Below are 24,609 nucleotides of genomic sequence, written 5' to 3'. Positions count from 1 at the left end.
ATGGCTGTGTTGGAGTGCTCTGCAGCTGTTAAAGGACTCACCATCTTTCTGATGGCTGTGTTGGAGTGCTCTGCAGCCTGTTAAAGGACTCACCATCTTTCTGATGGCTGTGTTGGAGTGCTCTGCAGCCTGTTAAAGGACTCACCATCTTTCTGATGGCTGTGTTGGAGTGCTCTGCAGCTGTTAAAGGACTCACCATCTTTCTGATGGCTGTGTTGGAGTGCTCTGCAGCCTGTTAAAGGACTCACCATCTTTCTGATGGCTGTGTTGGAGTGCTCTGCAGCCTGTTAAAGGACTCACCATCTTTCTGATGGCTGTGTTGGAGTGCTCTGCAGCTGTTAAAGGACTCACCATCTTTCTGATGGCTGTGTTGGAGTGCTCTGCAGCCTGTTAAAGGACTCACCATCTTTCTGATGGCTGTGTTGGAGTGCTCTGCAGCTGTTAAAGGACTCACCATCTTTCTGATGGCTGTGTTGGAGTGCTCTGCAGCTGTTAAAGGACTCACCATCTTTCTGATGGCTGTGTTGGAGTGCTCTGCAGCTGTTAAAGGACTCACCATCTTTCTGATGGCTGTGTTGGAGTGCTCTGCAGCTGTTAAAGGACTCACCATCTTTCTGATGGCTGTGTTGGAGTGCTCTGCAGCCTGTTAAAGGACTCACCATCTTTCTGATAGCTGTGTTGGAGTGCTCTGCAGCCTGTTAAAGGACTAACCATCTTTCTGATGGCTGTGTTGGAGTGCTCTGCAGCCTGTTAAAGGACTCACCATCTTTCTGATGGCTGTGTTGGAGTGCTCTGCAGCTGTTAAAGGACTCACCATCTTTCTGATGGCTGTGTTGGAGTGCTCTGCAGCCTGTTAAAGGACTCACCATCTTTCTGATGGCTGTGTTGGAGTGCTCTGCAGCTGTTAAAGGACTCACCATCTTTCTGATGGCTGTGTTGGAGTGCTCTGCAGCCTGTTAAAGGACTCACCATCTTTCTGATGGCTGTGTTGGAGTGCTCTGCAGCCTGTTAAAGGACTCACCATCTTTCTGATGGCTGTGTTGGAGTGCTCTGCAGCCTGTTAAAGGACTCACCATCTTTCTGATAGCTGTGTTGGAGTGCTCTGCAGCCTGTTAAAGGACTCACCATCTTTCTGATGGCTGTGTTGGAGTGCTCTGCAGCCTGTTAAAGGACTCACCATCTTTCTGATGGCTGTGTTGGAGTGCTCTGCAGCCTGTTAAAGGACTCACCATCTTTCTGATGGCTGTGTTGGAGTGCTCTGCAGCCTGTTAAAGGACTCACCATCTTTCTGATGGCTGTGTTGGAGTGCTCTGCAGCCTGTTAAAGGACTCACCATCTTTCTGATGGCTGTGTTGGAGTGCTCTGCAGCTGTGGCGATCAACTCCAGAGATTCTGAAAAGACACAACACAGATGTTATTACTTCCAGCAACTAAACCATTTCACAGATTTCTCCTACATAGTCAGGTCTCCTACCGTGTCACTGACTCATATACTGACTTGCTCTTCTGATGTAGTTTATCCTGCATTCTCTTGTATGTGTTACAATTGACAGCACATAATACATTACAGTGCCTTCCGGAAAGCATTCAGACCCCTTGACTTTCTCCACATGTTGTTGCGTTACAGCCTGATTCTAAAATGGATTAAATAAAGGAAAATCCACAGCAATCTACACACAATACGCCATTATGACAAAGTGAAAAGTTTCTTTGGCATTTTTGGAAATGTAAATAATTTACCGTTCAAAGGAAGAAAATAGAAATGTCCTTGTTTTTGAAAGAAAAGCAATTTTTTTTGTCCATTAAAATAACATCAAATTGATCAGAAATACAGTGTAGACATTGTTAATGTTGTAAATGACTATTGTAGGTCGAAACGGCGGATTTTTTATGGAATATCTACATAGGTGTACAGAGGTCCATTATCAGCAACCATCACTCCTGTGTTCCAATGGCACGTTGTGTTAGCTAATCCAAGTTTATCATTTTAAAAGGCTAATTGATCATTAGAAAACCCTTTTGCAATTATATCACAGCTGAAAACTGTTGTGCTGATTAAATAAGCAATACAACTGGCCTTCTTTAGACTAGTTGAGTATCTGGAGCATCAGCATTTGTGGGTTTGATTAAAGGCTCAAAATGGCCAGAAACAAATAACTTTCTTCTGAAACTCATCAGTCTATTCTTGTTCTGAGAAATTAAGGCTATTCCATGCGAGAAATTGCCAAGAAACTGAAGATCTCCTACAGCGCTGTGTACTACTCCCTTCACAGAACAGAGAAAACTGTCTCTAACCAGAATAGAAAGAGGAGTGGGAGGCCCCGGTGCACAACTGAGCAAGAGGACAAGTACATTAGAGAGTCTAGTTTGAGAAACAGACACCTCACAAGTCGTCAACTGGCAGCTTCATTAAATAGTACCCACAAAACACCAGTCTCAACGTCAACAGTTTCAGTTCAGCACTATTCTTGGGATGTCTGGTGTGAACTTCTCTCTTGAGGTCATGCCACAGCATCTCAATCGGGCTGAGGTCAGGACTCTGACTGGGTCACTCCAGAAGGTTGAGGTCAGGACTCTGACTGGGCCACTCCAGAAGGCGTATTTTCTTCTGTTGAAGCCATTCTGTTATTGATTTACGTGTCGTTGCCCTGTTGCATCACCCAACTTCTATTGAGCTTCAATTGGCAGACAGATAGCCTTACATTCTCCTGCAAAAATGTCTTGATAAACTTGGGAATTCATTTTTCCGTCGATGATCGCAAGCTGTCCAGGCCCTGAGGCGGCAAAGCAGCCCCAAACCATGATGCTCCCTCCACCAGACTTTACAGTTGGGATGAGCTTTTGATGTTGGTGTGTTGAACTAGTTTTTTGTTAAAAAAGAGAAATGCGAATTCCATCGCTCCACCATCTCCTTCCTTGGATACATCGTCGCTGCAGGAAAATATGCAGATGGGTCCTGGCAAGGTGAGAGCGGTGGTGGATTTGCCTCAACCCCCACCTCAAGAGTGCAGTTGCAATGCTTCCTGGGGTTTGTTCATTTCTACCGCCGTTTCATCTTGGGGTTACAGCACCTTGGCTTTCCCCCTTTTCAGCACTCTCCTCTCCCAAGGTCCCGTTCACGTGGTCACCAGCTGCTGACCGGGCGTTCTCAGACCTCAAGCATCTATTTATCACAGCTCACATCTTAATCCATCCGGATCCCGTCCCGTCAGTTCGCGGTGGAAGTCTGTCTTGTCCCAGCCGTCTGCCCAGGACCAAAAGTTGAATCCCTGCGCTTTCCTTTCCCATCGTCTTAACACCACTGAGAGGAATTATGGGAAATCGAGAGTGTGTGTGTGTGTGTGTGTGTGTGTGTGTATGTATGTGTGTGTGTGTGTTTCTCTGTGTGTGTGTGTGTGTGTGTGTGTGTGTGTGTGTGTGTGTGTGTGTGTGTGTGTGTGTGTGTGTGTGTGTGTGTGTGTGTGTGTGTGTGTGTGTAGTGGTGCAGGATGCAGGGCCACTCACTCTGTGCATGTTTAAAGTCGTCATGGTCGCCAGGGAGACGGTGCAGGTAGTCTTTCAGCAGCAGCTCGTAGCGAGGGATCCTCTGAACCGGCTCCAACATGTGGTGCTGTAGGGTCAGGTTACCACAGCGCTCCTCTCTCTGAGGACACACACACACACGCAGACACAGATGCAGGTGAGAAGATACACACGGATTAACACATAGACGCAGGTGAGAAAACACACACACACACACACACGCACACACACACGCACACACACACACACGCAGACGCAGGTGAGAAAATACACACACACACAAACACACGCACACACACACACACACGCACACACACACACGCAGACGCAGGTGAGAAAATACATACACACAAAAACACACGCACACACACGCACACACACGCACGCACGCGCACACACGCACACACAGGTGAGAAAATGCACACACACACAAACACACGCACACGCACACACACACACACACACACACACACACACACACACACACACACACACACACACACACACACACACACACACACACACACAGGTAAGAAAATACACATGAACACCCACACACCCAGGTGGGCACAGACACATACTGTTCACAGAACAAGGCAGAGTGAGAGACTAGAAACACACACAGGCAAAATATACACTTTGCAGTCACTGCAGGCTTTCACAGAAAACAAAGAGAATATGGAAGTAGGACGAAAGGCAATCATTATACCATATATACAGAGCATGCGGAAAATATTCAGACCCCTTCCCTTTCTCCAGATCTTGTTGTGTTACAGCCTTATTCTAAAATGGATTAAATAAATAAAAAATCCTCCTGAATCTACACACTGTCACGTTCTGACCAGAGTTCTTGTGTGTTGTGCTTGTTTTAGTGTTGGTCAGGACGTGAGCTGGGTGGGCATTCTATGTTGTGTGTCTAGTTTGTCTGTTTCTATGTTTGGCCTAATATGGTTCTCAATCAGAGACAGATGTTTTGTGTTGTCTCTGATTGGGAATCATATATAGGTGGCTTGTTTTGTGTTGGGGTTTGTGGGTGGTTGTTTCCTGTCTCTGTGTTTTCTCTGCACCAAATAGGGCTGTATCGGTTTGCCACATTTGTTATTTTGTATTCGTTGTAAGTGTTCACTGTTTATTGTTTTAATTAAACATGTTGAGCACTGGCTACGCTGCGTCTTGGTCCGATCCCTGCTACACCTCCTCTTCAGACGAAGAGGAGGAAGGCTGCCGTTACAGAACCACCCACCAAACTCGGACCAAGCAGCGTGGCTACGGGCAGCAGCAGCAGCAGCAGCGAGTTCAGGAATGGACATGGGAGGACGAGCTGGACGGTAAAGGACCCTGGGCAGAGCCAGAGGAATATCGCCGCCCCAAAGCGGAGCTGGAGGCAGCGAAAGCGGAGAGGCGGTGTTTTGAAGAGCTAGCTTGGCAGCGTCAGCAGGATCTGGGTTATACCATTTGGGAGGAAATAGACAGGTGGTCGATCGACCCAGGGAGAGTGCCGGAGCCCGCCTGGGATTCCATGGAGCAATGTGCAGAGGGATACCGGCGAATGAGGTTAGCACGACGCGGTAGGAAGCCCGAGAAGAAACCCCAAACATTTCTTGGAGGGGGCTAAAGGGGAGTGTAGTTGGTTCAAGTAGGAGACTTGAGCCAACTCCCCCTGCTTACCGTAAGGAGCCAAGGATGGAACCAGAGCCGGTGAGGGCGGTATTGGAGGTGAGCGAGGTAGAGACTGTGAAGGATCTAATGGGGAAATTGGAGGAGAGAGTTATGAGGGAGGTGTTGTGTTGGTGTTGGAGGCACGACATCCGCCCGACAGAGCGTGTCAGGCATTTGATGTCACCTAAGTCAGCTCTCCATGCTCGTCCTGAGGTGCGGGCTAGCCGTCTGGTGAAGACTGTGCCAGCCTCACGCACCAGGCCTCCTGTGCGCCTCCCTAGCCCTGCACTACCTGTGCCAGCTCAGCGCACCAGCTCTCCTGCGGCAGCCCCATGCACCAGCTCTCCTGTGCCGGCGCCACGTACCAGGCCTCCAGTTCCAGCACCCCGCACTCGCCTTGAGGTGCGTGCCCTCAGCCCAGTACCATCGGTGCCAACACCACGCACCAGGCTTCCAGTGCGTCTCCAGAGCCCTGTTCCTCCTCCACGCACTCTCCCTGTGGTGCGTGTCTCCAGCCCGGTACCTCCAGTTCCGGCACCACGCACCAGGCCTACTGTGCGCCTCAGCAGGTCTGAGCTGCCTGCCTGCCCAGCGCCGTCTGAGCTGCCCTCCAGTCATGAGCTGACCTCCAGTCATGAGCTGACCTCCAGTCATGAGCTGACCTCCAGTCATGAGCTGCCTTCCAGTCATGAGTTGCCTTCCAGTCATGAGTTGCCCTCCAGTCATGAGCTGCCTTCCAGTCATGAGCTGCCCTCCAGTCATGAGCTGCTCTCCAGTCATGAGCTGCTCTCCAGTCATGAGCTGCCCTCCAGTCATGAGTTGCCCTCCAGTCATGAGCTGCTCTCCAGTCATGAGCTGCCTTCCAGTCATGAGCTGCCTTCCAGTCATGAGCTGCCCTCCAGTCATGAGCTGCCTTCCAGTCATGAGCTGCCCTCCAGTCATGAGCTGACCTCCAGTCATGAGCTGCCCTCCAGTCATGAGCTGCCTTCCAGTCATGAGCTGCCCTCCAGTCATGAGCTGCTCTCCAGTCATGAGCTGCTCTCCAGTCATGAGCTGCCACTCAGTCCGGAGCTGCCATTCAGTCCGGACTGAGGGTGGAAGGCTGGTACTAATCTCTACAACCTCTGACCTCTGACCTCTGACAGACAACAGGACAGGGTGGAAGGCTGGTACTAATCATATTGACAGCTAGACACACGCATGTATACATTACATATACAACATGTACGATACAAAACGTACATTAAAACTTACTCAACAATCTACACACACATCCAATGACCCCTTTTATCAGGTCTGTGACCATGTTAGTATTCAGTATAAGAGGTGAGTTCTGTGCAGTGCTTTGTGGCAGTGTGTTTGAAGTAGGATTACACAGGATTTACCCCAGTGTTTTACCCAGGATTTACCTCAGTGTTTTACACAGGATTTACCTCAGTGTTTTACACAGGATTTACCCCAGTGTTTTACACATGATTTACCCCAGTGTTTTACACAGGATTTACCCCAGTGTTTTACACAGGATTTACCCCAGTGTTTTACACAGGATTTACCTCAGTGTTTTACACAGGATTTACCCCAGTGTTTTACACATGATTTACCCCAGTGTTTTACACAGGATTTACCCCAGTGTTTTACACAGGATTTACCTCAGTGTTTTACACAGGATTTACCTCAGTGTTTTACACAGGATTTACCTCAGTGTTTTACACAGGATTTACCCCAGTGTTTTACACAGGATTTACCTCAGTGTTTTACACAGGATTTACCCCAGTGTTTTACACATGATTTACCCCAGTGTTTTACACATGATTTACCCCTGTGACGATTGTTCTCCTCCTCGTCTGAGGAGAAGCATGGATCGGACCAAAACGCAGCTTGTGTGGAATACATGATGAGGTTTAATTTAAACAAGACGAACACGTAACACACTTGAGAAATTACAAAATAACAAACGACGTAGACCGACCTGAACATGAGAACTACAGAACACGAAGAACGCACGAACAGGAACAGACTAGACAAACGAAACAGTCCCGTGTGGTAACAAACACTGACATGGAAGACAATCACCCACCAACAAACGATGTGAACAGCCTACCTTAATATGGTTCTCAATCAGAGGAAATGTCAAACACCTGCCCCTAATTGAGAAGCATATCAGGCAACACATTGAACCCAACATAGAAACACATAACATAGACTACCCACCCAGCTCACGACCTGACCAACTAAACACATACAAAAACAACGGAAAACAGGTCAGGAACGTGACAACCCCAGTGTTTTACACTGGAACCACCAAGACTCTACCTAGAGCTGGCCGCCCAGCCAGACTGAACAATCGGGGGAGAAGGGCCTTGGTCAGGGAGGTGACCAAGAACCCGATGGTCACTGACAGAGCTCCAGAATTCCACTGTGGAGATGGGAGAACCTTCCAGAAGGACAACCATCTCTGCAGCACTCCACCAATCAGGCCTTTATGGTAGAGTGACCAGACGGAAGCCACTCCTCAGTAAAAAAAGCACATGAAAGCCTGCTTGGAGCTTGCCAAAAGACACCTAAAAGACACCTAAACAAGATTCTCTGGTCTGATGAAACCAAGATTCAACTCTTCGGGCCTAACTACTTGGTTACTTCTGGAAGAAACCTGGCACCATCCCTACGGTGAAGCATGGTGGTGGCAGCATCATGCTGTGGGTATGTTTTTAAGCGGCAGGGACTGGGAGACTAGTCAGGATCGAGGGAAAGATGAAAGGAGCAAAGTACAGAGAAATCCTTGATGAAAACCTGCTCCAGAGTGCTCAGGACCTCAGACTGGGGCGAAGGTTCACCTTCCAACAGGACAACAACCCTAAGCACAAGACAATAAGCGGCTTCGGCACAAGTCTCTGAATGTCCTTGAGTGGCCCAGCTAGAGGCCGGACTTGAACCCGATCGAACATCTCTGGAGAGACCTGAAAATAGCTTTGCAGCAACGCTCCCCATCCAACCTGACAGAGCTTGAGAGGATCTGCAGAGAAGAATGGGAGAAACTCCCCAAAACAGGTGTGCCAAGCTTGTAGCGTCATACCCATGCTTCAACAAAGTACTGAGTAAAGGGTCTGAATACTTATGTAAATGTGATATTTCATTTAAAAATAAAAATAAATTAAAATTTAAAAAATTCTACAAATCGTTTTGTGTTTGGTCATTATGGGGTATTATGTGTACATTGATGAGGGGGGAAAAAACTATTTAATTCATTTTAGAATAAGGCTGTAACGTAACAAAATGTGGAAAAAGTCAAGGGGTCTGAATACTCTTCGAAGGCACCGTATACATGATATATTTCATACATTATAAAGCATCAGTCAGGAAGCTGTTCTTAATGTTTTGTCCACTCAGTGTGCAGTATCAATGTCAGGAAGCTGTTCTTAATGTTTTGTCCACTCAGTGTGCAGTATCAATGTTAAGGAAGCTGTTCTTAATGTTTTGTCCACTCAGTATCAATGTTAGGAAGCTGTTCCTAATGTTTTGTCCACTCAGTGTGCAGTATCAATGTTAAGGAAGCTGTTCATAATGTTTTGTCCACTCAGCATCAATGTTAGGAAGCTGTTCTTAATGTTTTGTCCACTCAGTGTGCAGTATCAATGTCAGGAAGCTGTTCCTAATGTTTTGTCCACTCAGTGTGCAGTATCAATGTTAAGGAAGCTGTTCTTAATGTTTTGTCCACTCAGTATCAATGTTAGGAAGCTGTTCTTAATGTTTTGTCCACTCAGTGTGCAGTATCAATGTTAAGGAAGCTGTTCTTAATGTTTTGTCCACTCAGTGTGCAGTATCAATGTCAGGAAGCTGTTCTTAATGTTTTGTCCACTCAGTGTGCAGTATCAATGTTAAGGAAGCTGTTCTTAATGTTTTGTCCACTCAGTATCAATGTTAGGAAGCTGTTCCTAATGTTTTGTCCACTCAGTGTGCAGTATCAATGTTAAGGAAGCTGTTCTTAATGTTTTGTCCACTCAGTGTGCAGTATCAATGTCAGGAAGCTGTTCTTAATGTTTTGTCCACTCAGTGTGCAGTATCAATGTTAAGGAAGCTGTTCTTAATGTTTTGTCCACTCAGTATCAATGTTAGGAAGCTGTTCTTAATGTTTTGTCCACTCAGTATCAATGTTAAGGAAGCTGTACTTAATGTTTTGTTCACTCAGTGTGCAGTATCAATGTTAGGAAGCTGTACTTAATGTTTTGTCCACTCAGTGTGCAGTATCAATGTTAGGAAGCTGTACTTAATGTTTTGTCCACTCAGTATCAATGTCAGGAAGCTGTTCTTAATGTTTTGTCCACTCAGTGTGCAGTATCAATGTCAGGGAAGCTGTTCATAATGTTTTGTCCACTCAGTGTGCAGTATCAATGTTAAGGAAGCTGTTCTTAATGTTTTGTCCACTCAGTGTGCAGTATCAATGTTAAGGAAGCTGTTCCTAATGTTTTGTCCACTCAGTGTGCAGTATCAATGTTAAGGAAGCTGTTCTTAATGTTTTGTCCACTCAGTATCAATGTCAGGAAGCTGTTCTTAATGTTTTGTCCACTCAGTGTGCAGTATCAATGTTAGGAAGCTGTACTTAATGTTTTGTCCACTCAGTATCAATGTCAGGAAGCTGTTCATAATGTTTTGTCCACTCAGCATCAATGTTAGGAAGCTGTTCTTAATGTTTTGTCCACTCAGTGTGCAGTATCAATGTTAGGAAGCTGTACTTAATGTTTTGTCCACTCAGTATCAATGTCAGGAAGCTGTTCATAATGTTTTGTCCACTCAGTGTGCAGTATCAATGTCAGGAAGCTGTTCTTAATGTTTTGTCCACTCAGTGTGCAGTATCAATGTCAGGAAGCTGTTCATAATGTTTTGTCCACTCAGCGTCAATGTTAGGAAGCTGTTCTTAATGTTTTGTCCACTCAGTGTGCAGTATCAATGTTAAGGAAGCTGTTCCTAATGTTTTGTCCACTCAGTGTGCAGTATCAATGTTAAGGAAGCTGTTCTTAATGTTTTGTCCACTCAGTATCAATGTTAGGAAGCTGTTCCTAATGTTTTGTCCACTCAGTGTGCAGTATCAATGTTAAGGAAGCTGTTCCTAATGTTTTGTCCACTCAGTGTGCAGTATCAATGTTAAGGAAGCTGTTCTTAATGTTTTGTCCACTCAGTATCAATGTTAGGAAGCTGTTCCTAATGTTTTGTCCACTCAGTGTGCAGTATCAATGTCAGGAAGCTGTTCTTAATGTTTTGTCCACTCAGTGTGCAGTATCAATGTTAAGGAAGCTGTTCTTAATGTTTTGTCCACTCAGTGTGCAGTATCAATGTCAGGAAGCTGTTCCTAATGTTTTGTCCACTCAGGGTGAAGTATAAATTCTGCAACCTAGTGCGAGACAGCTAAACACGCGGTTCAAACCAGCTAGCCAACACCCAGGTACAGTTAGTACATACATTTACATGCCTCGGGCAAGATAACGGCCAATAAGACATTTAGACAATACAAAATACACAATCAGAAGCTTAGAGCCACATTATGGGAGTCACAACCTCTGACCTCCGACCTCTGACAGACAACAGGACAGAGTGGAAGGCTGGTACTAATCTCTACAACCTCTGACCTCTGACAGACAACAGGACAGGGTGGAAGGCTGGTACTAATCTCTACAACCTCTGACCTCTGACAGACAACAGGACAGGGTGGAAGGCTGGTACTAATCATATTGACAGCTAGACACACGCATGTATACATTACATATACAACATGTACGATACAAAACGTACATTAAAACTTACTCAACAATCTACACACACATCCAATGACCCCTTTTACTGAACAAGGTGTGTTGTTGCTAACCCAATGAGCTTTCTGAATAATCAGGTCTGTGACCATGTTAGTATTCAGTAGAAGAGGTGAGTTCTGTGCAGTGCTTTGTGGCAGTGTGTTTGAAGTAGGATTACACAGGATTTACCCCAGTGTTTTACACAGGATTTACCTCAGTGTTTTACACAGGATTTACCTCAGTGTTTTACACAGGATTTACCCCAGTGTTTTACACAGGATTTACCTCAGTGTTTTACACAGGATTTACCCCAGTGTTTAACACAGGATTTACCTCAGTGTTTTACACAGGATTTACCTCAGTGTTTTACACAGGATTTACCTCAGTGTTTTACACAGGATTTACCTCAGTGTTTTACACAGGATTTACCTCAGTGTTTTACACAGGATTTACCCTAGTGTTTTACACAGGATTTACCTCAGTGTTTTACACAGGATTTACCTCAGTGTTTTACACAGGATTTACCTCAGTGTTTTACACAGGATTTACCCTAGTGTTTTACACAGGATTTACCCCAGTGTTTTACACAGGATTTACCCCAGTTTTTTACCCAAAATACTCATCAGACTTGTCTGTTTCCATCTAGGCAGGCCGGCACCCGTGTCTTACTGGGCCACAGGCCACCGGTACTTTTCCGCTGCCATTTATAGAACTATGGCTAGCTGTGTGGACTTTAACAAATCAGTTGATTCTCACAAAGCAACTTATTTTGATTATGCAGAAATGATTGATTCTCACAGTCAGCCCTAGCAACGGAAACACAATTGCACTAAAGGTAATATTAAAATACAACAGCGGCTAGGGGATAACCTAGTCAGACACACAACTGAATCCATTCAGTCAACGTGTGTCCTCTGCATTTAATGCAACCCCTCTGAACCAGAAAGGATTTGCCTTAATCAAGGTCATCGGCGTACAGGAAGTAGTCATTGGGGTTAATTAATGCAACCCCTCGGAACCAGAAAGGATTTGCCTTAATCAAGGTCATCGGCGTACAGGAAGTAGTTGTTGGGGTTAATTGCCTTGCTCAAGAGCAGATTCTGTCACCTTGCCAGCTCAGGGATTTGAACCGGCAACCTTCAGGTTACCAGCTCAATACTCTTAAAACCACTTGGCTACCTGCCACCACTAGAGTTTTTCTTTCCGGTGTGATTACTACCTCTGAGGGTTTAGAGCTTGAGGTAGTCCCCTCATACAAGTACTTGGGAGTATGACTAGACGGTGTACTGTCCTTCTCTCAGCACATATCAAAGCTGCAGGATAAAGTTAAATCTAGACTTGGTTTCCTCTATCGTAAATCGCTCCTCTTTCACCCCAGCTGCCAAACTAACCCTGATTCAGATGACCATCCTACCCATGCTAGATTACGGAGAGGTCATTTATAGATCGGCAGGTAAGGGTGCTCTTGAGCGGCTAGATGTTCTTTACCATTCGGCCATCAGATTTGCCACCAATGCTCCTTATAGGACACATCACTGCACTCTATACTACTCCCTAAACTGGTCATCTCTGTATCCAAGACCCACTGGTTGATGCTTATTTATAAAACCCTCTTAGGCCTCATTCCACCCTATATAAGATATCTACTGCCACCCTCATAACCCCCTACCTAGATGTCCTACCATAACCCCTACCTGGATGTCCTACCATAACCCCCTACCTGGATGTCATACCATAACCCTACCTGGATGTCCTACCATAACCCCTACCTGGATGTCCTACCATAACCCCTACCTGGATGTCATACCATAACCCCTACCTGGATGTCCTACCATAACCCCTACCTGGATGTCCTACCATAACCCCTACCTGGATGTCCTACCATAACCCGCTACCTGGATGTCATACCATAACCCCTACCTGGATGTCATACCATAACCCCTACCTGGATGTCATACCATAACCCCCTACCTGGATGTCCTACCATAACCCCTACCTGGATGTCATACCATAACCCCTACCTGGATGTCCTACCATAACCCCTACCTGGATGTCCTACCATAAACCCTACCTGGATGTCCTACCAAAACCCCTACCTGGATGTCCTACCATAACCCCTACCTGGATGTCCTACCATAACCCCTACCTGGATGTCCTACCATAACCCCTACCTGGATGTCATACCATAACCCCTACCTGGATGTGGTGGACGATGGCTTTGAACTGGGACGACCTCTCCATCCAGGTGTTGACCAGCTCCATGGCCCGGTCAAAGTTCTTCACGTACTCTCCGTACATCTTCAGGAAGGGGGCTAGCTTCTGCAGGATGTCCCCGATGCGCGGGTTCAAATCCCTGGGGGAGAGAGAGGAGAGGTCAGTGTTAGAGGGAGTTGGTGTGTGGGGGTGCTTGTGTGTGTGGCGGGAGAGCTGTGGGCGGAGTAGGTAAGTCCGGGCCAGGGTTATGGTCAGAGAGAGGGAAAGCTAGTGGGAGCTTAATGACTCTAAGAAGTCTCTTTCCTGGAACCCCTGAATCCATGGATTCTGGGCTGTTAGGGTTAGAGGTAGGCCCTGGGTCAGGGTCAGGGCTAGTCTAGGGTTAGAGGTAGGCCCTGGGTCAGGGCTAGTCTAGGGTTAGAGGTAGGCCCTGGGTCAGGGCTAGTCTAGGGTTAGAGGTAGGTCCTGGGTCAGGGCTAGTCTAGGGTTAGAGGTAGGTCCTGGGTCAGGTCTAGTCTAGGGTTAGAGGTAGGTCCTGGGTCAGGGTCAGGGTTAGTCTAGGGTTAGAGGTAGGCCCTGGGTCAGGGTCAGGGCTAGTCTAGGGTTAGAGGTAGGCCCTGGGTCAGGGTTAGAGGAAGGCCTTGGGTCAGGGCTAGTCTAGGGTTAGAGGTAGGCCCTGGGTCAGGGTTAGTCTAGGGTTAGAGGTAGGCCCTGGGTCAGGGTCAGGGTTAGTCTAGGGTTAGAGGTAGGCCCTGGGTCAGGGTCAGGGTTAGTCTAGGGTTAGAGGTAGGCCCTGGGTCAGGGATAGTCTAGGGTTAGAGGTAGGTCCTGGGTCAGGGTTAGTCTAGGGTTAGAGGTAGGCCCTGGGTCAGGGTTAGTCTAGGGTTAGAGGTAGGCCCTGGGTCAGGGTTAGTCTAGGGTTAGAGGTAGGTCCTGGGTCAGGGTTAGTCTAGGGTTAGAGGTAGGCCCTGGGTCAGGGCTAGTCTAGGGTTAGAGGTAGGCCCTGGGTCAGGGCTAGTCTAGGGTTAGAGGTAGGCCCTGGGTCAGGGTTAGTCTAGGGTTAGAGGTAGGTCCTGGGTCAGGGTTAATCTAGGGTTAGAGGTAGGTCCTGGGTCAGGGTTAGTCTAGGGTTAGAGGTAGGCCCTGGGTCAGGGTCAGGGCTAGTCTAGGGTTAGAGGCCCTGGGTCAGGGTTAGAGGTAGGTCCTGGGTCAGGGTTAGTCTAGGGTTAGAGGTAGGCCCTGGGTCAGGGTCAGGGCTAGTCTAGGGTTAGAGGCCCTGGGTCAGGGTTAGTCTAGGGTTAGAGGTAGGCCCTGGGTCAGGGTTAGTCTAGGGTTAGAGGTAGGTCCTGGGTCAGGGCTAGTCTAGGGTTAGAGGTAGGTCCTGGGTCAGGGTCAGGGTTAGTCTAGGGTTAGAGGTAGACCCTGGGTCAGGGTCAGGGTTAGTCTAGGGTTAGAGGTAGGCCCTGGGTCAGGGCTAGTCTAGGGTTAGAGGTAGGTCCTGGGTCAGGGCTAGTCTAGGGTTAGAGGTAGGTCCTGGGTCAGGGTCAGGGCTAGTCTAGGGTTAGAGGTAGGCCCTGGGTCAGGGTTAGTCTAGGGTTAGAGGTAGGCCCTGGGTCAGGGCTAGTCTAGGGTTAGAGGTAGGCCCTGGGTCAGGGTCAGGGTTTGTCTAGGGTTAGAGCTAGGCCCTGGGTCAGGGCTAGTCTAGGGTTAGAGGTAGGCCCTGGGTCAGGGATAGTCTAGGGTTAGAGGTAGGTCCTGGGTCAGGGTTAGTCTAGGGTTAGAGGTAGGCCCTGGGTCAGGGTTAGTCTAGGGTTAGAGGTAGGCCCTGGGTCAGGGTTAGTCTAGGGTTAGAGGTAGGTCCTGGGTCAGGGTTAGTCTAGGGTTAGAGGTAGGCCCTGGGTCAGGGCTAGTCTAGGGTTAGAGGTAGGCCCTGGGTCAGGGCTAGTCTAGGGTTAGAGGTAGGCCCTGGGTCAGGGTTAGTCTAGGGTTAGAGGTAGGTCCTGGGTCAGGGTTAATCTAGGGTTAGAGGTAGGTCCTGGGTCAGGGTTAGTCTAGGGTTAGAGGTAGGCCCTGGGTCAGGGTCAGGGCTAGTCTAGGGTTAGAGGCCCTGGGTCAGGGTTAGAGGTAGGTCCTGGGTCAGGGTTAGTCTAGGGTTAGAGGTAGGCCCTGGGTCAGGGTCAGGGCTAGTCTAGGGTTAGAGGCCCTGGGTCAGGGTTAGTCTAGGGTTAGAGGTAGGCCCTGGGTCAGGGTTAGTCTAGGGTTAGAGGTAGGTCCTGGGTCAGGGCTAGTCTAGGGTTAGAGGTAGGTCCTGGGTCAGGGTCAGGGTTAGTCTAGGGTTAGAGGTAGACCCTGGGTCAGGGTCAGGGTTAGTCTAGGGTTAGAGGTAGGCCCTGGGTCAGGGCTAGTCTAGGGTTAGAGGTAGGTCCTGGGTCAGGGCTAGTCTAGGGTTAGAGGTAGGTCCTGGGTCAGGGTCAGGGCTAGTCTAGGGTTAGAGGTAGGCCCTGGGTCAGGGTTAGTCTAGGGTTAGAGGTAGGCCCTGGGTCAGGGCTAGTCTAGGGTTAGAGGTAGGCCCTGGGTCAGGGTCAGGGTTTGTCTAGGGTTAGAGCTAGGCCCTGGGTCAGGGCTAGTCTAGGGTTAGAGGTAGGCCCTGGGTCAGGGTTAGTCTAGGGTTAGACGTAGGCCCTGGGTCAGGATCAGGGTTAGTCTAGGGTTAGAGGTAGGCCCTGGGTCAGGGCTAGTCTAGGGTTAGAGGTAGGCCCTGGGTCAGGGTTAGGGACTAGGGTTAGAGGTAGGCCCTGGGTCAGGGTCAGGGTTAGTCTAGGGTTAGAGGTAGGCCCTGGGTCAGGGTCAGGGTTAGTCTAGGGTTAGAGGTAGGCCCTGGGTCAGGGTTAGTCTAGGGTTAGAGGTAGGCCCTGGGTCAGGGTTAGTCTAGGGTTAGAGGTAGGCCCTGGGTCAGGGTCAGGGTTAGTCTGGGGTTAGAGGTAGGCCCTGGGTCAGGGTTTGTCTAGGGTTAGAGGTAGGTCCTGGGTCAGGGTTAGGGTTAGTCTAGGGTTAGAGGTAGGTCCTGGGTCAGGGTTAGGGACTAGGGTTAGGGTTTAACTCACCACTCCGCCATGCGTTTCTCCAGGGCGGGGAGCAGGAACTGCTGGTGGAAACAGTATATAGAGCAGATGTTGGAGAAGATGCCCGTGACCACGTCTAGAGGGAAGGAGGCGCGGGAGCGGGCCTCCTCCAGGAGGGAGGAGCAGAACACCTGGTCCAGGAGGTACAGACGAGACACGTAGGCCTTCTCTGTGTGGAGGAGCTCATTGGCTATGTTGAACACACGCTGCTGCACAGACAGCTGGGATTGGTCAGAGAGACACAGAGAGAGAGAGAGAGAGAAAGAGAGAGAGACACACACACAAGCACACGCAAGTAAGCATGCAAGCAGACACACAGACATAGACACATACACACAGAGACATACACACACAGAGACACATACACACAGAGACACATACACACAGAGACATACACACGCACACACACACACACACACACACACACACACACACACAGACACACGCACATAGAGACACACACACACACACACACACACAGAGACACACACACACACACACACCCACACAAACACCCACACACAGGGACACAGAGACACACATAGAGACACACAGACACACACACAGACACACACACAGACACACACACACAGAAGAAGTTTGATCAGTATCTTGACCAAGTCCAAAATAACAAGTTGTCATGGTAACAACACTGGAAAATGTTGATTGTAAGAACACAACATTGTGTTAGTTAGGACTTTAATAAGTGATGCTAAAGACGAGTCCGGCCTACCTCTGTAGAGTCCTGCCTGTCTGTTTTAGGCAGGGCCAAAGGCAGCAGGTCCATCATGGGGTTAATCAGTTCAATTGTCTCGTCCCCACTCCCCTCCTCCAAGTCACTGTCCCCCTCCGAATCTCTCCCTCCCTCAGCCGACGCCCCCTCTCCCCCCGGACACTCGGCATAGCCGGAGGAGGAGGAGCTAGAGAGGCGTGGCAGCGTGGGGGCGGGACTACAGTGGTAGATGACCCGGTCCTCGTCGCCGGCGAAACACAGCTCCTCACTGTGGGACGGAGAGCTGATGCTGTCGATGCCAGAGTCCCGATTGGCCAGCTTGCCGTCCGTCTGCGGCTGGAGGAGGGGCAAGTGGTCAGAGGGGATCTCGGATTGTCTCTCTGATTCTGACCCCACCTGCTCCCTCATCTCCATGGCGTCCGTGAGTCTCTCCGAGGCGCTGTAGCCAGACTCCATGGACAGACGCTTGTCAGAGATAGAGCACAACGTGCCTAGGTTGTTATCATTGTCGTCCTCTGGTACCTCCGTCTCCCCCGGCAACACATTAACCAGCACAGCCAGCCCCTGAGGTAGATCCCGGAGCTCTTGAAGGTCTTGAGAGGAACCAGGGGGCCAGACCACGGGGAGACAGCCCAGAGGAAGCTCTGAGGCTGGGGGAGAGAAGAGGTCCCCTCCTGGTCCCGTCTCGAGGACCCAGGGGGTGCAGAGACCCCCTCCCGTGATATCAGGCACCACAATGATCTTCTCCCTGTAGAGTAAACACAGATTTAGAATAAAGTCTTAAAAAACTGGAAGAACTATATTATCTGGTAGAGAAAATCAATGACTCCTAAGTGGACAGTTATGTACTATAGCTACGTCATTAATAACTCTAACTATGTCATTAATACTCAGAGCAGAGACCAGCCTCTAGTCACTGAGGACCCTCTGTCCCTCCAGCTCCTCTGGGTTAAACTCCATTCCACAGCCAGCTCTATATCTCTAGTTGAGTTTTTGTCATATTTCATTTTCTAGTCATAGTAAAACCTTCCTTGAGAATGATCCTTGAGATATTCTGTGCATTTTGGCGAGCAGGTCCACTTTACAGGAGTACACACAAGCGGCTCGTGTATCCAGTCTGCAGGTCGTTCCCAGGACGCTCCGCCATTCTCTTACCCTTCACCCCTCTGCCTCCCTCTGCACCCTGTCTTTGAGGTGGAAATTGCAAATGGTTTTATAACATTTTAAGTCAGAGCCACAAATCAAATCCGTCCAGAGAGATTTCCCTTCAGGGGCTGCTGGGTCTTAAGTCAAGTACTGACCGGGGGGTTAGTGGCACTACATGACTGTTAAAACACACCTGGATACATCCCAAATGGTACCCTATTCCCTTCATAGTGCCTTCATAATGTTTGAGTAGTACACTATATAGGGAATAGGGGGCCATTTAGGATGTAGTTACTTCCAAGGTGCTCACCTTAGTCACATTCCCACATGGTGGTTTAAAGTAGCTTGTTAGTGCTACTCCAGTACACAAACCTAAAGCTGTTATATCAATATAAAGTAGCAACTGCTGTGATGTTTGTGTATTGTGTGTTCAAATCAAATGAAATCAAATTTTATTTGTCACATGCTTCGTAGACAACAAGTGTAGACTAACAGTGAAATACTTATTTGAAAAAAATGCAGAGTTAAAGATAAGATCAAAAATGTAATAAATGTAATCAAAAATGTAATAAAAAAGAGGAATAAATATTCAGTGAATAAGGAATAAAGTACAAAGGGAATTAGAAAATAATGTGTGTTTTACTGTGTGTGTGTGTGTGTGTGTGTGTGTGTGTGTGTGTGTGTGTGTGTGTGTGTGTGTGTGTGTGTGTGTGTGTGTGTGTGTGTGTGTGTGTGTGTGTGTGTGTGTGTGTGTCAGTGTCAGTGTCAGTGTCAGTATGTGTGTGGGTAGAGTCCAGTGTGTGTGCATAGAGTCAGTGCAAGAGAGTTACTGCAAAAAAGGGTCAATACAGGTAGTCCGGGTAGCCATTTCATTAGCTATTTAGCAGTTTTGTTAGAAGTGTTATGGCTTTGGGGTTGAAGCTGTTCAGGATCCTGTTGGTACCAGATTTGGTGCATTTGTACCGCTTGCCGTGCGGTTGCAGAGAGAACAGTCTGTGGCTTGGGTGGCTGGAGTCTTTAAAAAAAAAATGGGCGTTCCTCTGACAACGCCTAGTATAGAGGTCCTGGATGGCAAGGAGCTCGGCCCCGGTGATGGACTGGTCCGTAGGCACTACTCTCAGTGTTCAAGCAGTTGTCATGCTCACGATGGTGCAGCTGAATAACTTTTCGAGGATCTGAGGGCCCATGCCAAATCTTTTCAACCTCTCGACCCGCTCCACTACAGCCCCATTGATGTGAATGGAGGCGTGCTCAGCCCTCCATTTCCTGTAATCCACGATCAGCTCCTTTGTCTTTCTGACATTGAGGGAGAGGTTCTTGTCCTGGCATCACACTGCCAGGTCTCTGACCTCCTTCTTATAGGCTGTCTCATCGTCGTTGGTGATCAGTCTTACCACCGTTGTGTCTTCTGCAAACTTAATGATGGTGATGGAGTCGTGCGCTGCCACGCAGTCATGGGTGAACAGCGAGTACAGGATTGGACCAAGCACGCACTCCTGAGGGGCTCCCGTGTTAGGGATCAGTGTGGCGGATGTGTTGTTGCCAACCTTTACCACCTGGGCATGGCCTGTCAGAAAGTCCAGGATCCAGTGCAGTACAGAGGGAGGTGTTCAGTCCCAGGGACCTTAGCTTAGTGATGAGCTTCAAGGGCACTATGGTGTTGAACACGTAGGTGTTCCTTTTGTCCAAGTGGGAAAGGGCAGTGTGGAGTGGAATAGAGATGGCATCATCTGTGGATCTGTTGGGGCGGTATGCAAATTGGAGTGAGTCAAGGGTGTCTGGGATGATGGTCTTGATTTGATCCATGACCAGCCTTTCAAAGCATGTCATGACCTCAGATGACTGCTACCTAGTTAGTGCTACAGGGTGATAGTCATTTAGACAGGTTACCTTGGCATTCTTGGGCACAGGGACTATGGTGGTCTGCTTGAAGCATGTAGGTATTACAGTCTGGGTCAGGGAGAGGTTGAAAATGTCAGTGAAGACACTTGCCAGCTGGTCAGCGCATGATCTGAGTACTAGTAATCCGTCTGGCCCTGCGGCCTTGTCGTCCGGAACAGCTGGTGCTGTCGCACATGGTTCAGTGTTGCTTGCCACTAAGCCAGCATAGAAGGCATTTAGCTCATTTGGTAGGCTTGTGTCACTGGGCAGCTCGTGACTGGGTTTCCCTTTGTAATCTGTGATAGGTTGCAAGCCCTGCCACATCCGACGAGCATCAGAGCCAGAGTAGTAGAATTCAATCTCAGTCCTGTATTGACGCTTTGATGGTTCGTCGGAGGGAGTAGCGGGATTTCTTTAAGTGTCCGGGTTAGTGTCCTGCTCCTTGAAAGCGGCAGCTCTAGCCATTAGCTCAGTGCGGTTGTTGCCTATAAGCTCACGACTGGAGGGCGTCTCTGGCAGCTCCTGACTGGCTGGCGTCTCTGGCAGCTCCTGACTGGCAGGCGTCTCTGGCAGCTCCTGACTGGCAGGCGTCTCTGGCAGCTCCTGACTGGCTGGCGTCTCTGGCAGCTCCTGACTGGCTGGCGTCTATGGCAGCTCCTGACTGGCTGGCGGCTCTGGCAGCTCCTGACTGACGGACAGCTCTAGCGGCTCTTGACTGACGGACGGCTCTAGCGGCTCCTGACTGACGGACGGCTCTAATGGCTCAGGACAGACGGGCGGCTCTAATGGCTCGTGGCAGACGGATGACTCAGATGGCGCTGGGCAGACAGATGGCTCAGACGGCGCTGGGCAGACAGATGGCTCAGACAGCGCTGGGCAGACGGATGGCTCAGACGGCGCTGGGCAGACGGATGGCTCAGACGGCGCTGGGCAGACGGATGGCTCAGACGGCGCTGGGCAGACGGATGGCTCAGACGGCGCTGGGCAGACGGATGGCTCAGACGGCGCTGGGCAGGCAGGTAGTGCAGGCAGCTCAGACGGCGCTGGGCAGACGAGCAGTGCAGGCGGCGTTGAGCAGACGAGCAGTGCAGGCAGTTCAGACGGCGCTGGGCAGGCAGGCAGCTCAGACAGCGCTGGACAGACGAGCAGTGCAGGCGGCGTTGAGCAGACGAGCAGTGCAGGCAGTTCAGACGGCGCTGGGCAGGCAGACAGCTCAGACGGCGCTGGACAGACGAGCAGTGCAGGCGGCGTTGGGCCGACGGCCGACTCTGACCTGCTGAGGCGCACAGTAGGCCTGGTGCGTGGTGCCGGAACTGGTGGTACCGGACTGGAGACACGCACCTCAAGGCTAGTGCAGGGAGCAGGAACAGGGCACACTGGACTCTCGATGCGCACTATAGGCCTGGTGCGTGGTACCGGAACTGGAGGTACCGGGCTGAGGGCACGCACCTCAGGGCGAGTGCGGGGAGAAGGAACAGTGCGTACAGGGCTCTGGAGACGCACAGGAGGCTTGGTGCGTGGTGGCGGAACTGGTGGTACTGGGCTGGAGACACGCACCACAGGGAGAGTGCGTGGAGGAGGAACAGGGCTCTGGAGACGCACTGGAAGCCTGGTGCGTGGTGTAGGCACTGGTGGTACTGGGCTGGGGCGGGAAGGTAGCGCCGGATATACCGGACCGTGCAGGCGTACTGGCTCCCTTGAGCACTGAGCCTGCCCAACCTTACCTGGTTGCATGCTCCCCGTAGCCCGTCCAGTGCGGGGAGGTGGAATAACCCGCACTGGGCTGTGTTGGCGAACCGGGGACACCATGCGTAAGGCTGGTGCCATGTACACCGGCCCGAGGAGACGTACTGGAGGCCAGATATGTAGAGCCGGCTTCATGGCACTTGGCTCAATGCTCACTCTAGCCCGCCCAGTGCGGGGAGGTGGAATAACCCGCACCGGGCTATGCACCCGTACAGGAGACACCGTGCGCTCTTCCGCATAACACGGTGTCTGCCCGTACTCCTGCTCTCCACGGTAAGCATGGGAAGTGGGCACAGGTTTCCTACCTGCCCTCGCCACACTACCCTTTAGCCCCCCCCCCCCCCCCCCCCCCCCAATAAATTTTTGGGGTTTCTACACGGGCTTCCAGCCCCGCTTCCGTGCTGCCTCCTCAGACCACCGCTCCTGGGCTTTAGCTGCCTCCATCTCTTCCTGAGAGCGGCGATATTCTCCAACCTTAGCCCAGGGTCCTTCTCCGTTAAATATTTGCTCCCATGACCATTCCTCCTGGTACCGCTGCTGCTGTCGCTGCTGCCCGTTGCCACGCTGCTTGATCCTTGTTTGGTGGGTGGTTCTGTAACGGCAGTCTAAGTCGTCCTCCTCCTCAGACGAGGAGAGGCGAGAAGGATCAGAGGACCAATACGCAGCATGGAAATTTTCCATAATGAATTTAATCAACACAAAACAATACACTATACAAAATAACATACCGTCACAGTCCTAGCTGGTGCAGAACACAAACACAGAGACAGAAAACAAACCACCCACAATCCCCAACACAAAACAAGCCACCTATATATGATTCTCAATCAGGGACAACGATTGACAGCTGTCTCTGATTGAGAACCATATCAGGCTGAACATAGAAACAGACGAACTAGACACACAACATAGAATTCCCACCCAGCTCACGTCCTGACCAACACTAAACAAGCAAAACACATAAGAACTCTGGTCAGGACGTTACACTACCGGTCAAAAGTTTTAGAACACCTACTCATTCAAGGGTTTTTCTTTATTTGTACTATTTTCTACATTGTAGAATAATAGTGAAAACATTTAAAACTATGAAATAACACATATGGAATCATGTAGTAACCAAAAAAGTGTTAAACAAATCTAAATATATTTTATATTTGAGATTCTTCAAATAGCCACCCTTTGCCTTGATGACAGCTTAGGAAACACTCTTGGCATTCTCTCAACCAGCTTCATGGAGGTAGTCACCTGGAATGCATTTCAATGAACAGAAGTGCCTTGTTAAAAGTTAATTTGTGGAATTTCTTTACTTCTTAATGTGTTTGAGACCATCAGTTGTGTTGTGACAAGGTAGGAGTGGTATACAAAAGATAGCTCTATTTGGTAATAGACCAAGTCCATATTATGGCAAGAACAGAGAAATGACAGTCCATCAATACTTTAAGACATGAAGGTCAGTCAATACGGAAAATGTCAAGAACTTTGAAGGTTCCTTCAAGTGCAGTCGCAAAAACCATCAAGCACTATGATGAAACTGGCTCTCATGAGGACCGCCACAGGAAAGGATGCCCCAGAGTAGAGGACAAGTTCATTACAGTTACCAGCCTCAGAAATTGCAGCCCAAATAAATTCTTCACAAAGTTCAAGTAACAGACACATCTCAACATCAACTGTTCAGAGGAGACTGTGTGAATCAGGCCTTCATGGTCAAATTGTTGCAAAGAAACAACTACTAAAGGACACCAATAAGAAGAACAGACTTGCTTGGGCAAAGAAACACGAGCAATGGACATTAGACCGGTGGAAATCTGTCCTTTGGTCTGATGAGTCCAAATTTGAGATTTTTGGTTCAAACCGCCGTGTCTTTGTGAGACGTATGATCTCTGCATGTGTGGTTCCCACCGTGAAGCATGAAGGAGGTGTTGTGGTGTGGGGATGCTGTCAGTGATTTATTTAGAATTCAAAGCACATTTATCCAGCTTGGCTACCACAGCATTCTGCAACGATACGCCATCCCATCTGGTTTGCGCTTAGTGGGACTATCATTTGTTTTTCAACAGGACAATGACCCAAAACACACCTCCAGGCTGTGTAAGGGCTATCTGACCAAGAAGGAGAGTGATGGAGTGCTGCATCAGATGACCTGGCCTCCACAATCACCCGACCTCAACCCAATTGAGATGGTTTGGGATGAGTCGGATCGCAGAGTGAAGGAAAAGCATATGCTCAGCATATGTGGAGCTGGTTGAGAGAATGCCAAAGAGTTTGCAAAGCTGTCATCAAGGCAAAGGGTGGCTATTTGAAGAACCTCAAATTTAAAATATATTTTGATTTATTGAAAAAAAAATGCGGTTACTACATGATTCCATATGTGTTCATTTATAGTTCTGATGTCTTCACTATTATTATACAATGTAGAAAATAGTAAAAATAAAGAAAAACCCTGGAATGAGTAGGTTTTCTAAAAGTTTGGACCGGTAGTGTATGTCATTAATCACTATAACTATGTCATTAATCACTATAACTATGTCATTAATCACTATAACTATGTCATTAATCACTATAACTATGTCATTAATCACTTGGAACTATGTCATTAATAACTATAACTATGTCATTAATCACTTGGAACTATGCCATTAATAACTATAACTATGTCATTAATCACTTGGAACTATGTCATTAATCACTTAGAACTATGTCATTAATCACTATAACTATGTCATTAATCACTATAACTATGTCATTAATCACTTGGAACTATGTCATTAATCACTATAACTATGTCATTAATCCCTATAGCTAT

General features: G+C 48.7%; 1 protein-coding gene across 2 annotated transcripts in view; it reads right to left on the bottom strand.

The window, feature by feature from the left end:
• Positions 1 to 24,609, bottom strand: part of fgd1 (FYVE, RhoGEF and PH domain containing 1) — a 131,063-nt gene that overhangs the window by 29,235 nt on the left and 77,219 nt on the right. For both annotated transcript variants that reach the window (XM_055891059.1, XM_055891060.1), the window contains exons 4-8: positions 17,034 to 17,781; positions 16,283 to 16,521; positions 13,161 to 13,317; positions 3,505 to 3,643; positions 1,334 to 1,392 (exon numbers count right to left, since the gene is read on the bottom strand). In XM_055891059.1, coding sequence (XP_055747034.1) covers positions 1,334 to 1,392; positions 3,505 to 3,643; positions 13,161 to 13,317; positions 16,283 to 16,521; positions 17,034 to 17,781 — 1,342 coding nt within the window. The remainder of the gene's footprint in view (positions 1 to 1,333; positions 1,393 to 3,504; positions 3,644 to 13,160; positions 13,318 to 16,282; positions 16,522 to 17,033; positions 17,782 to 24,609) is intronic.

Source organism: Salvelinus fontinalis, chromosome 31, assembly GCF_029448725.1.
Source record: "Salvelinus fontinalis isolate EN_2023a chromosome 31, ASM2944872v1, whole genome shotgun sequence".
Taxonomy (NCBI): Eukaryota; Metazoa; Chordata; class Actinopteri; order Salmoniformes; family Salmonidae; genus Salvelinus; species Salvelinus fontinalis.
The sequence above is the reverse complement of the archived record's forward strand: the minus strand, read 5'-3'. Positions and strand labels throughout refer to the sequence as shown.